This window comes from Euleptes europaea, chromosome 15, assembly GCF_029931775.1.
Source record: "Euleptes europaea isolate rEulEur1 chromosome 15, rEulEur1.hap1, whole genome shotgun sequence".
Classification (NCBI taxonomy): domain Eukaryota; kingdom Metazoa; phylum Chordata; class Lepidosauria; order Squamata; family Sphaerodactylidae; genus Euleptes; species Euleptes europaea.
In genome coordinates, this window is record NC_079326.1 from 45,307,777 (window position 1) to 45,321,717 (window position 13,941).

Genomic DNA, 13,941 nt, shown 5'->3' on the forward strand with positions numbered 1-13,941 from the left:
CACACCCCTCCGCCATAAAAGGGTCTCTAAGAACATCAGAGCAGGACACTGCCCCCACAAAGATGCCCTCTGGATGGTTCTAGGATCCATCTCGTGGTTTAAAACCCTTAGCAGGAAGGGAATGGGGAGCTGACCTTTTCCCATGGCCTAAAGATGTTCCTGGCTAAACAAAGGGGCCAGCTAAAGGCTCATTTGTTTCACCTCAAAGGTGATCTTATCTCTTGGAGCAGAACTTTCTCTCACCTAATCTGTATCCCTTTAGTGGTGAACCTTCAAAGACTTCCTCCCCTTTCGGTCTGAAGATCCGGAAAAGCAATCGATTGCACCCTTTGACCTCTTTGAGATCGTCCCCCTGCCATAACATCTCATGTCACCTCAGTGATCATCTTAGGGTATAAGAAGAGGTCCTTTGGCCCCCGGGTGTGTGTCCTGGATCTGCTCGCTCACCCCCACTTGCTTGTGGGTTAGCTTTTCTTCTCCCAAACAGGTCGTTTCCCTCTTCAGCGCTTCTCCCATTGACGTCCCCCTTCAAGACTGGTAATTATCACCCATCCCTACACTCTGTCCCATCTGCTCTTTTCTCTAGTTAGCTCTTGTGTGCTATAAGTGTGTATTTCACTAGATTTAAAATACCATTTCCCCATTATATTTTCCATTTTTTTATCACTTTATTTTATATTATATTATTTTAAATCACAACTTGATTTAACTTCCAACAACTGCCTGCTTATTTGAGAGTTTCCCAGTTGGGAGGATCCTGGTATACAATGGCTATTTGATCCCGATTACTCCCTCTGGTCTCCTGTCTCCAGCTAATTCCCCCAACTTAAGCGGAGACTGCCTATTCAGGATAACACCCCTTGGCAAATTTGACCAGATGCACTGCATCATTCACTTCTATGAGTATGTTTTAATAAGTATGGCCACCATTTTGCATAATATCGATTTGCTTTTGCAACACTTTGAAACTGAATTGATTATTCTTGGTGGAGATTTCTTGAGTGTGTTAAGTGGCATCAAATCATGTCTGACTCATGGCGACTCTATGAATCAACGTCCTCCAAAATGTCCTATCCTTAACAGCCTTGCTCAGATCTTGCGAATTGAGGGCCATGTCTTCCTTTATAGAGTCAATCCATCTCTTGTTGGGTCTTCCTCTTTTTCTGCTGCCTTCAACTTTTCCTAGCATGATTGTCTTTTCCAGTGATTCTTGTCTTCTCATAATGTGACCAAAGTACGACAGCCTCATTTTAGTCATTTTAGCTTTTGGGGTCAGTTCAGGCTTAATTTGATCTATAACGCACTGATTTGTTTTTTTTTGGCAGTCCATTGTATCTGTAACACTCTCCTCCAACACCACATTTCAAACGAATCTACTTCCTATTAGCTTTCTTCATTGTCCAGGTTTCACACCCATACATAGTAACAGGGAATACGATGGCATGAATTAACTTAATCTTGGTTGCCAGTGACACATCCTTACACTTAAGAATGTTTTCTAGCTCCTTCATGGCACTTAAAACCCTCAATTGTCATGATTCGCTGCACTGGTTCCAGATTTTGGGGGGCGGGCGGGCCCTGGGAAGAGTTCCCAGGCACCCCCTTCATGCCCACTCACCCATGTGTCTCACTACCCGTTTGTGCATCCTTCCCGTGCCCGGCTTGCAAGCCCTCTGACTGCCCATGCTCACAGCCATCGGCACTGCCCACAGCACTTTCCCCGATGGTACTGGGCAGTGTGTGCATCTGGGAGCATGGGTGGCAGGGCATTCACAAGTGAGCAGGCAGGGAAAGGGCATGTTGGGGGGGGTTATAAGCAGGGGCTTCACCAGAAGCCCCAGCCCCCGGCCCCACCTGAGGGTATGCTGACGCCGGCCCTAGGCATGAGTGATAGGTTTCCTACAACCACTTCTAAATAAAGTCAGGCATTGCTTCACATTATGGAGAAAGGATTTCTTTGTGACATCTGGAGGCTTTTAAACCCAAGTACCACGGCTTAAACCTTGATTGCTCAAAATTCTTTTATGCTAAATAGTTAGTAAAACATTGGTAAGCAGTGCTCTGACTTGCCAAATTGGACATTTCTGACCATACCCTTGTTTATTTAAGATGAATCACCGTGAAGCAGAAAATATCACATTCTTTGTGGCAGAATTTCTTAACACCACTATCTTCCAGACCCTCATTTTAGTTCAAACAATTAATCTAAAAATATTACTCAATACTACTTCTTGATAATATGAGATTACTTAAACCTTTACTTCAGGAAGTCACCATCTCATACCCTTCATATAAAAACAAACCGTGGCCTATGGAAATCCTTACCTTAGAACAGCAATTAATAACGCTGAATTTTTGGAACAATTCCCCCCCCCCCTTTATGCTGAACATTTCTGAAGGTTCTGTGTAAAATTATTGCCGAATTCACTTTAAAAATGTATAAATCATTGAAACTCAGGGGAGAAGTCTAGCAAACTAATAGCTTTTAGAGAGAGAAAAAACTGTCCAAAAGAACAGAACTGTGACTATACATAATCAAACAAAGTCACATTCACATTAACCATTTAGTTTGGAACAGACATAATTTGTTTACTGTGTCTTTACAGAGAATCCAGACAATGACATTGTCAACATACTGCATTCCAGTGTTTTCCATCGTGTTTTTCCCACTTTCCAGACCAGATTTGTGGCAGTTTTTTAAAAACTGAATATGAAATGGCAGCACCTGCCTGTGCAGTGAGGACTCAAAAACAAATATTGCAATCTGTTGGGCTGATTGTCCCTGTAAATTTTGTTCCTCTTTTCTCAGCTTAGTTAATGACCTCCTGTTCGTTCCGGCATCGATCCTTAATAATTTCTTGTTTGGGCGAGGTGAGGAGGCACTAATTATTGGTTTTTTCTCCTTGCCGCCACAGTTATTGCTTACTTTTTATTTTTTCATTATTGGAATTTCATTAACTTGCAATCATGATAATTAAAACAAAAAAACCTAGAAAGCAGTCACTTTGGCTGCAAAGTAGTAATCAACCCCTTGTCCAACCAGAAAGTTTTAAAGATTTTTTTCAGCTGAGCTGCAGCCTTCGCTAGTGAACAGGATGCAATTAATTATCCTGTGGAACAGTAGCAGGTGTGAAGTGGGAAGGAAAAAAAGATTAAAGGGATAATTGCATGAATGAATAGTACTTTTGCAAATCAGGACTTAGACTTCAGGCAGTATATTTTGGGGGGTGGCAGGCTCCTGCCCAGCCAGCCAGCCAGCCTGTCGCTGCTCCTGTCTAGGAGCCACACCCGCCAGATCCCAAACTCTGACAAGATTCTTCCCTTTTGCAAGAATTCAACTGCCCTTGCGTGGTGTGACGAACAAAGAGTTAATCTTTGAGAGAAGCTCAGAAGAAAAAAAATTGGCAGGGAATGGGTAGAGCTAAGGAGCTCACTCTCTCTTTTCTGGAAAAAAAAAAGAGGGAATCTGTTTTTGGTAACCTGCGTGTTCAGTAGCTGAGTTTGACTCTGGGAACCTGAGGGTTCAGATTTGCCTAAGCGGTTGTGAAAGTCTTGTGGAGCGACAGGCAGAGATTGGGAGGAAAGGGACCCTTTCTCAGGTCACTGAAAGGGAATTGCCTCTGGTAAAGAGATATTCCAGATATGGGGTTTTGTTAAGGGATTACTGCCACAAAAGTGGAGTAGATCTGTAGAGAGAACTGGAAGAGAGATTTAAGGAACCATCTCCATACTTTTTTGTTCTCTGGGGGAGAGTGATTGTATAATCTCTAACCTTCCCTGTTAGCTGGACAGCAGAGTCTGAATAGGAACATCTATAGGAAGTTCTGTGAACTGAATTTGGGAGCTGAATTTAAGAATTGTAATTCTGTACTAACTAAGCCATCTAAGATCTATGCCTTCTCAGTAGTAAAACTTACAAACTAGATCTGGTTCTATGCCTTCCCTACCTACTGTTTTCCCTCCCAAGTCCATCCCTTGTACAGTGTTTAATAAATCTCTGTTATTTGGTGGTTAACTTGAAAAAGCCTCTGGTGTCTCATTTCTGTTGAGGTAAAATAAGTAAAGGGACTAAGGAGAAAAATTACAACTCCAATCAAACATTTTGGAAAGCAGTCCCCCCCCCCCCTCTCTCTCGGTACGCACAGATCGTGATACATGGCAACCCAAATGATGGCCCATCTCTCTGACAAGATAACTCTTTGGCCATTTATGCTTGGTTACTTATCCTCTCGATCTCCACGAGACTGCTTCGGAGCTTCCTTTAGATTATTCATGATTTTTCTGACCTTTAGAAGTCACTTCTCAGCCACCACGCACTTGTCCCACGTTTTCAGGGACCTGTTTTATGACCATTTTAAAGTTTGCCTTGATCCCAAAGTGAAGCTACCGTAATTGAGGCAGTTTCTGTGAATAGTCTTAACTTCAGGTTTCTCTTCCCCTGCCCATTCTTGCTTGTCTTTCCCTCATCCAACCCATCCCAGAGAAGCCATTTGGGTCAGTTTCGGCAGCTAGTGTAAAGATTTCGGGGAAGGGAGTCAGCTGTCCCCCCACCCCCTGTGCACATCATAGGCATCCTCTCTAGTCTCTCTAGTCAGTTTCAGCAGTGAGTGTAAAGAGAAGTCTGTCTCTCCCCCACCCTTCATTTCTGTTAACTATTTTAGTGTTTTTTTTGCTAAAACAACACTTTAAAACAAACAAAAAATATATCTTCAGGGTAAAAAAGCCCCCATGCATACAGTTTTGAGAATTCGGATCAGAAAACCGTGTATCTGCAAAGCGGGAAACCCCTGCATAATGGCCTTAAACCTTGTGAGGCAGTAATTCCAGGAGGGGTCGCTGATGTTGCTCTGTCGGTGCAAAAAATCAACAGGAATCTTAGGCCACCTTAAAAGACTAACTCAATTTTATTCCAGCAATTAATTTGCCAGAGTTCAGAAAGCCCCATGCTGATGGTAAAGGGCTCAGGGAACAGCAAAGAGATAAGGAGCAATATCTCCTCTGGCTCCTGGAAAGGGGGGGCAGTTGGGAGGGAAGCGTTGGTGGCAGCAGCCTCAGGCAGGAAAATATTTTGAGCTACCAGTGAGACTTACTTCCAAGTAAATATACCTTAGAATCTTGCTTGGGGGACAGGCGTTATGATGGAGGATAAAACTCTCGACTGCTATTTGCAACATTATTTTAATTCTACACGTAGCTGATTGTGGAAGAGGAATGACTGAGTAGTGCAAAAATGTCCCCCATGTGGAAGAAACTCAATAGAATATAGAACAGGTAAACACTCAGTTCTATAGCTTATATCAATATTATATAAATCAGACCAAGATGCCTCACCAGAACACATTAAGAGATTCCTAGATACATTGTAGGCTGCGTCCGCCCTCTCTCTAGATTTCTCGAAAGGACACTCTGGCTACTCCCATTATGTATTCTGAAACTAAAAAGAAATCGAGCAATTAACAAGTGGGCGAATGCATACAGGAGTGGCTGTGGAACATTTGTCAGGAGATGGAGGGCTCCTATTGCTGACTGGGAGTATCTCTGGGGCTGCCTCATCAAAGTGACAGGAAACAGCAAGCAGGCCTGTGTGATTTGTGGCACTAAATTTACAAGGGCCTGGGGCAGGACCACTGAGGACTCTTCCAGCTATCCGCTCCAGGCTGTGCAGAGGTAGGGTTGCCAACCTCCAGGTGGGGGCTAGAGATCTCCCGCTATTTACAACAGATGTCTAGGTGACAGAAATCCGTTCACCTGGAGAAATGCCTGAAGATTTTGGGGGTGGAGCCTGAGGTGGGCAGGGGTTGGTGAGGGGGAGGGACTTCAGTGCCATAGAGTCCACCTTCCAAAGCGGCCATTTTCTCCAGGTGACTTGATCTCCGTTGCCTGGAGAGTAGTTGTAATCCCAGGAGATCTCCAGCCACCACCTGGAGGTTGAACTGCTGTACCACCTGGAGGTTGGCATCCCTAGGTACCAGGAAGCAGCTCTAACAGCCTAGAGGAAGCCAGGCTCCCAATGAGCAGCACTCAGGAAATTGCTTTCTTGCTCGCCTGGCTCTCCCTGCCCACCCCTCTTCTCAAGAGCTCTTCCCAACCCTTATGCCAACGCCAGGCAAAGCTGACCGTTCTTGCGTCTCACTTCACACCTGTTAGAGCCAATGATAGGGAGACAGGGAAATGAGCAGGCACCAGGAAACATGTGGACACCATTGTGCCCTCCAGTGCTTTATTTGGTTCAGTCCTAGAAGCAGGATCAGGCAGCAAAAATTCTATGGCACAATTGGGTGGCAGCGGACATATAATCACTTTTCCTTTTACTAGAATTATTCCACCTGACCTGATGGACCAAGCTAGCCCGATCTCTCAGAAGTTAAGTAGGGTTGGTCCTGGTTAGTATTTGGATGGGAGACCACCAAGGAAGTCCAAGAATATTAATCAGAGGCAGGCAATGAATTCTTAATTTTTCATCAACAGCAGCCTATGTATAAATCACCCCCTGCCAAAAATGTCAATACAGACAGTTTCTTCACTGCTTGAAAAGGAATTTTGAGCCCGATGCTTTTGAAGAGCCTGATATCTCTGATCGTCTTGAATTCATCCAGACGCTGCTCTTATATTACATAAAGACATGTTAACTGATAATGCACCTGATCTGAATCATTTGAGACTCAAGTGGGTGGCAGAAGTAGTCCTAAGATAACAGGAGCACAATGGAGCACACACAAGGATATCGGTTACACAGGACATTAGACTCCAGTTGATGTAACAACAACAAAACTTTGATAGATTTACTGGACCACTGAAATTCTTTTTGAACTAGGTGTTCAGATATGAAGCATGAGAGAAATTTCAAGTTACACAGTATGGTTGCCAACCTCTAGGTGAGTCGTGGAGTTCTCCCAGAAAAAGGGACTGATCTCCAGACTACAGCCTGGAGAAAATGGCTGCTTTGGAGCTGGGTTCTATGGCACCGCATCCTTGTTGAGCTCCTTCCCCTCCTCAAACCTTCCCCTCCCCAGGTTCTGCCCCAAATAGGGTTACCAGGTCCCACTTTGCCACCGGCGGGAGGTTTTGGGGGCAGAGCCTGAGGAGGGCAGGGTTTGGGGAGGGGAGTCACAGAGTCCAATTGCCAAAGTGGCCGTTTTCTCCAGGTGAACTGATCTCTGTCGGCTGGAGATCAGTTGAAATAGCAGGATATCTCCAGCTAGCACCTGGGGGTTGGCAACCCTAGCCCCAAATCTCCAGGAATTTTCCAACCCAGAGTTGGTAACCCTACTACACAGTCTACTTGAAGTTGTGATTTGGGTCAAAGGTTCTTGCAAACTGATACTGGATGTCAAAAAGAAAGAAAAAGGAAATTGTGTGGGGAAGGGGATATGGAGAAAATGACCCCTGCAAATCCCTGTAGTTTCTCTGCTTGTAACCAGCTTATTATTTTACACACCTGATTAACAAAAAAACCCCAAAAGATTAATCAGGCCATCTCAGCTTTACTAAGGATTCCCTGTTTTACTAAGGGTTGTTTTTGCTGTATTCCCTCTTGATAACTGTATTTTCCCCTCTTTTGAACACATCAATTTGATATGGAGGCAAAAAAAAAAAAAAAAAAAAAAGCATGCACATATCCAAGCATGTGCCCGTGTGTTATTTCATCTGTGCTAGAGGCTCAATGTTACTTGACATAAAGGGATTCTTAACCAATCACGAAACCCATCTCAGGGACCAATGAAAAGCTGTTTTACACAGTGATCTTAGGCACAGGAAGCTAAATAGACACGGTTTCTCTTTTTGCCTGCTACTGTTTGCAGGCTCTGCAGAGGAGGAGGGTAACCACTTGTGTTTGCGGCAGGCACTGGGGATGCTACACCCACCGAAAGAAAGTAAAACAGGCAAATAAGCTTTCTCCTTCCCCCACCTATCCCCTTTTTTGTTATCAGCTCGAAGGCTTCTTTGCTCATGTAATGCACTCGCTCACCCAAGAAATCAGATCCTTCTCCAGGACTAATTTAAGGAAACAATGTACCAGGGTCACCACTTTATCAGGGAAGAGGATTATAGAGACGTGGAAGGATGCCCGGATGCAGGTGCTAGAAGCAGCTGAACTGAACGACGGCGATGCCTGTGGTTACGTGCAGGACCTCAGCTTGGATCTGCAAGTGGGTGTCGTGAAACCCTGGCTCTTGCTGGGTGAGTATGCAGGTGGAGCCAAAGAAACGTGGTACACTACATAGTACGAGAGATGGAAGTGTACATCTTCCAGCATGGTGTAGTGGTTAAGAGCGGTGGACTCTGATCTGGAGAACCGGGTTTGATTCCCCACTCCTCCACCTGAGCGGTGGATGCTAATCTGGTGAATTTGTTTCCTTACTCCTATGCATGAAGCCAGCTGGGTGACTTTGGGCTAGTCACAGCTCTCTCAGTCCCACCTACCTCACAGGGTGACTGTTGTGGGGAAGGGAAGGTGATTGTTAGCCGGTTTGATTCTTCCTTAAGTGGAAGAGAAAGTTGGTATATAAAAACCAACTCTTCTGCTGTTCTGTAATTGTATGCTGTCAAATACGCTGTTACTGTTACTCCTCCTGACTACTGAATGTTTATTGTGTGCCTCTGGGTCCATAGCATTGCTTCCTAAAAAATGACCTCTCTCTATAAGAGACATTAGGAAGAATTTTCTAACAGTTAGAGCGGTTCCTCAGTGGAACAGGCTTCCTCGGGAGATGGTAAGCGCTCCTTCCCTGGAGGTTTTTAAGCAGAGGCTAGATGGTCATCTGTCAGCAATGCTGATTCTATGACCTCAGGCAGATCATGATGGGGAGGGCATCTTGGCCATCTTCTGGGCATGGAGTAGGGGTCACTGGGGGTGTGGGGGGGGCTGCATTGTGCAGGGGGTTGGACTAATGACCCTGATGGTCCCTTCCAACTCTATGATACTATGTCATTCCTTTCCCAAACAGTGAGACGATGTGTCTTCTGTCCTCACAGGATCACAGGATGCTGCCCATGACCTGGAAACCATGAAAAAATACAGGGTAATGAGTGATAACAATATAGCGCTCTCTCGGGTTCAGCATATACTGCACGTTTCAAAAGGTTTGACGTTCCCCTTCAGAAATATTTTGGTCATTATTGAATGCCATTGCATACAGTATTGGAATCTGATCCTTTTCTCAGACAGCAGGTAACTGATTATACAGCTATTGCAATGGAATAAGTTCCACTAAAACACAAGGGACTTGTTCTTGTAACATCTTTGGAACTGGGGTGACAATACCTCCACAGAAAATCAAAGTACAGGTTCTCTTGGGCTGTTCTTATATGCTTCTTTGTCTTCAACTGTTTTACATTATGAAAATTATTCAAGGCACTACATTAATAGTTACTGAAAAGAATTAATTTAAGCTCATGTGGAAGATGGGTAGTATAAAACGTAGTAGTAGTAATAATCTTTAAAACAGATTCCTCAGTGTTGGATGCAGATCCACAGCCATGCCAAAATTTTGGAGATTTCAGGAGAAGCTTTCTTTCTTGACAATCGCACTTCTGTATTTTAGGTGACCCACGTTCTAAATGTTGCCTACGGAGTTGAAAACGCTTTTCCTGACGACTTCACATACAAGACCATTCCTATCCTTGATCTGCCCGAGACTGACATCTTGTCTTATTTTCCTGAATGCTTTGAATTTATTGAGCAAATCAAGTTAAAGGTAAATCATTCCAACAGTGTTGCTCGGCAATAATTATTGGGGGGGTGGGGAGGATGAGCAAGGGCGCATTGCGGTCTTAATGCTGCCAGCGTGACTTGAGCCCCTGTTAATTGCTGAACGAGAAAACCTGCATGTAAAACAAAACTGGGCATATTATCACAATAATATAATTACTTTTGATATTTTTCTACTCATCTGCTTATAGTCAAGCGAATCATCACTGTCTAGCTTAAGTGAAAATTTTCTCTGCATGTTTAATCTTGATTCAAATACTTTTCATTAACAAAGTCATTTGAAAAAATACAGGATATAACTCAACCCAAAGTACTGCTTAGTACAGGGGTGTCAAACTCAATTGTTACGAGGGCCGGAGATGACATAAATGTCACTTGGTCGGGCTGGGCCATGCCTCGCCAGGCCAGATTGAGTGGGGGCGGGGGGTGCTGCCTCGGCTGGCTTGCAGGCTGGATAAGAGCTCTCAAGGGCCGATCCGGCCCTCGGGCCTTATGTTAGAGACCCCTGGCCTAGTATCTTAAAATACTAATACTATATTCTCTGAACAAGTGTAACAAAAACTGAGATGTGACAGTCCGTCACAAAGTTAGCCAATGGGTTGGATCCTAAGAAGTACAAGTGGAATAGGGCTGTCCTTCCCCTTCCTTCCTGCTTTAGCTCCATGTGCTCTAAAAAGCTATCCCTTAGGGTCAAGGGAGTGGGAACTTCCTCTTGCGTCAGTGAAACGCTTTCCATTCTTGCACGAAGATACTGAACTCCAGCCATCAGTGCTAATGGGTTTACAGCGAGCTTTACATTGGCGGCTGGTGGCACTAAGATTAATATGAAAATTAACAGCTGACATGTATATATTTTACTAGGGCTTTGCCTTTACTGAATAAAAGATTACATATTCAGATTATTATTTTATAAAAGCCCTGTGCTGTCAGACACGACCCACATTGTACGAACAAATTTCAGCTTGACGTGTTTCTTATAACTTGTTCATTTGAACTGCAAGGTGACCGTGCCTTTGTCAAATCTGATTCTAGGTTATTCCGTGAGCTCTGTCATTTTCATTATTTACATAGTTTGGAATTAAGGAAGATAATATTGCTTCCTCACGCGTTGTGCTATTTTAGAAGGGAAGAGCACAGCATATTGTTTACCAGTCACCCGAAACGGGCATTCACTTAATGCCCTCCTTGGGGTTTCCAGTTACAGTTTCCACTTCATTTCTAAATTAGATATGTTGTTCTAACAGTGCAATCTGAAGCAGAGTTAACCCCCTTCCAAGACCCTTGAAATCAATGGGCTTAAAAAGGTGGAACTTTGCTTAGGTTTGCAATGTTGGTGCCGCTGGTTTGCCTTGGAAGTTTAATTTTTCAGTTCTTTATACTCTCGGGTGCGTTATATGACTTCGTTACAATAGTGCTTCATAATGCAAGATGCTTTTGTTAGACAGATGGAAACATTAGATAATTTGCCTCACACAAAAACTCCCCACGTTATAATAAAACTCCCCAAGTTAATAAAACATGATTATGAATTGACTCAGTAAAACAAACAAAAGTATAATTGAGGACTTTTTCATATTACCATGTGTTATCAAATAAATTATGGAAAGGCCCAAAATCTTAGGTTTACATCGGCAAATTAGGGAAAATTTGCAGCCCATCTTTCTCTTATCAATGAACAAGGGAAGGAGAGAGGCAATTAACTGACAGATTAAGTACTATTGGGCTAATTACTCTTAGTTACAACGATTCCCCCCCATCATGTCGCACCTGACTTATGGCAACCCCCTAGGGTTTTCAAGGCAAGAGATGTTCAGAGGTTGTTGGCCTTTACCTGCTTCTATGTAGCAACCCTGGTATTCTTTGGTGGTCTCCCATGCAAATACTAATAAGGTCTGACCCTGCTTAGCTTCTGAAATCAAGCTATCCTGGGCTATCCAGGTCAAGACAAGACAGTTTACAGAGATTCAAACCAATGTAGCTGGTGAATCTTTCAGAATTGTCCTTGATGAGCCCAGCAAAAGGGGAAAGGGGGGGCATGACTCTCAGGATGCCTTAGGCAATGGTGGATAAACACAAAGTTATACCAGCATAACACTGCATTTATTTATCTTAGGGGACTGTGGTCTCCATTCCCGCAAGTAATCCCCCCCCCCGTTTCGGCAACAGCTACCAACCAATCATATTTGGAAGACAAAGTTATCGACTTCTTACCTTTGTGGTAGGGTTTCAAATGGGAGGCTCTGACCTAGTTTCTTCCTTGCTCCCATAACCTTGGGCCTTATCAGTTAATTGGAGCTAGTCTGCTAGTCCAGACAGCCTCTCGCTGTTTCAATCAATTAATTGCTCCACTTGGCAAAAGCTGTCCCATCGAGAGCAACGGAGATTTCTTTCATCTTTTGCTCAAGACGGCTGAGGCCTGCTTTAAGTTCCTGCATGTAGACTGAAGTTGGAGGTGATACTTCTGTTCTGATTTATCCTAGGCGATTTGTTCCAGGCAGCTATATTGTTTAGGAGAAAATGGAAACTACTTAGTAATTGGAAGTAGCGTATTAGGTTAATTTGATCCAATGCTTCTATCAAATGGAGATTTAATAGGTTGACATGCAGTTATTTGCTGGGACTTCCATGAATGTGAGTGTGTGTGTGTGTGTGTGTGGGGGGGGTATTTTGCTATTCTCAACCCCACCCCCACATACCATTCCAGAAGGTTTTCCAATACTTGGAAGGCATGTTTTTAGAAGAAGAGTTGGTTTTTATATGCCAGTTTTCGCTACCTTTTAAGGAGAATCAAACTGGCTTACAATCTCCTTCCTTTCCTCTCCCCACAACAGACACATTGTGAGGTAGGTGGGGTTTCTGCCAACAACAGGGCATAGAGGCCAAGGCCTTCCCCTGATGTTGCCTTCTGGCACTGGTGTTCAGAGGTTTGCTACCTCTGAATGTGGAAATTCCCTTTAGTCACCAGGGCTAGTAGCCGCTGAGAGACCTCTCCTCCATGAATCTAATCCCCTTTTAAACCCATCTACGCTTGTGGCCATCACCAAATCCTCTGGCAGCAAATTACACATTTTAATCACTCATTGAGTAAAGAAGTATTTCCTTTTGTCTGTCCTGAATCTACTGCCCATCAGCTTCAATGGATGCCCTTGAGTTCTAGTATTTTGGGAGAGGGACAAAAAGTTATCTCTGTCCAGTCTTTCTACCCTGTACATAATTTTACAAACCTCTATCATGTCTCTCTCTTATTTGAAAGCCAGCATGGTGTATTGGTTAAGAGCGGTGGTTTGGAGCGGTGGACTCTAATCTGGAGAACCGGGTTTGATTCCCCGCTCCTCCACATGAATGGCAGAGGCTAATCTGGTGAACTGGGTTGGTTTCCGCACTCCTCCACATGAAGCCAGCTGGATGACCTTGGGCTAGTCACAGCTCTCTTAGAGCTCTCAGCCCCACCTACCTCACAGGGTGACTGTTGTGGGGAGGGGAAGAGATGATGATTGTAAGCTGTTTTGATTCCTCCTTACATGGTAGAGAAAGTTGGCATATAAAAACCAACTCTTCTTCTTGTCTCTTTTCTAAACTGAAAAGTCCTGGACTCTTCAGCCTTTCTTCACAGGAAAGGTGCTCCAACCCCTTAATCATTTTGGTTGCCTTCTTCTGTACTTTTTCCAGCTCTGCAATGCCCTTTTAAAGAATCGCACACCTAAAAAGCCTACAGCTGAAGAGCAAATGGTTGTGAAATCTATTTTTGACTGAAATGGTTTTCTAAATGTGCTGTTTTTCCCTTTCTCTTGGAGGACGGCGTGGTGCTCGTTCACTGTAACGCAGGAGTCTCTCGCGCTGCGGCCATCGTCATCGGCTTCCTCATGCATTCGGAAGGACTCAGTTTTTCTCAGGCTTTTTCTGTGGTGAAAAACGCCAGACCCGCCATTTGTCCAAATTCTGGTTTCATGGAGCAACTTCACAAATACCAACAGTGCAATAATAAAGCAAACGGAACCTTACATGATATCTGAATGGCAAAAGGGGAAGAATGAATCTTGTAGTTGCACTGAAATGGAAGAGAAAGCCAACACCTTTGGCTGCAGAGTCATGGGACATGCCCAGAATTACCCCAAGCTGAGCTGTCGTTGAGTTAACCTTCATGCTGTTGTACATTATTTTACATCCCTTTCCCCTCGACTAGTTCTGTGTTTGTTTCTTTTTTTAAAACATTCTCACAGTAATGGGTG

General features: G+C 43.9%; 1 protein-coding gene across 1 annotated transcript; it reads left to right on the top strand.

Annotated features, from left to right (window-relative positions):
- Positions 1–7,873: 7,873 nt before the first annotated feature.
- On the top strand, positions 7,874–13,725 carry DUSP19 (dual specificity phosphatase 19). Its single transcript, XM_056861447.1, has 4 exons — positions 7,874–8,181; positions 8,977–9,023; positions 9,546–9,698; positions 13,507–13,725. The coding sequence occupies exons 1-4, from the start codon at positions 7,956–7,958 to the stop codon at positions 13,723–13,725; spliced, it is 645 nt and encodes a 214-aa protein (XP_056717425.1). The 5' UTR covers positions 7,874–7,955.
- The last annotated feature ends 216 nt before the right edge of the window (positions 13,726–13,941 follow it).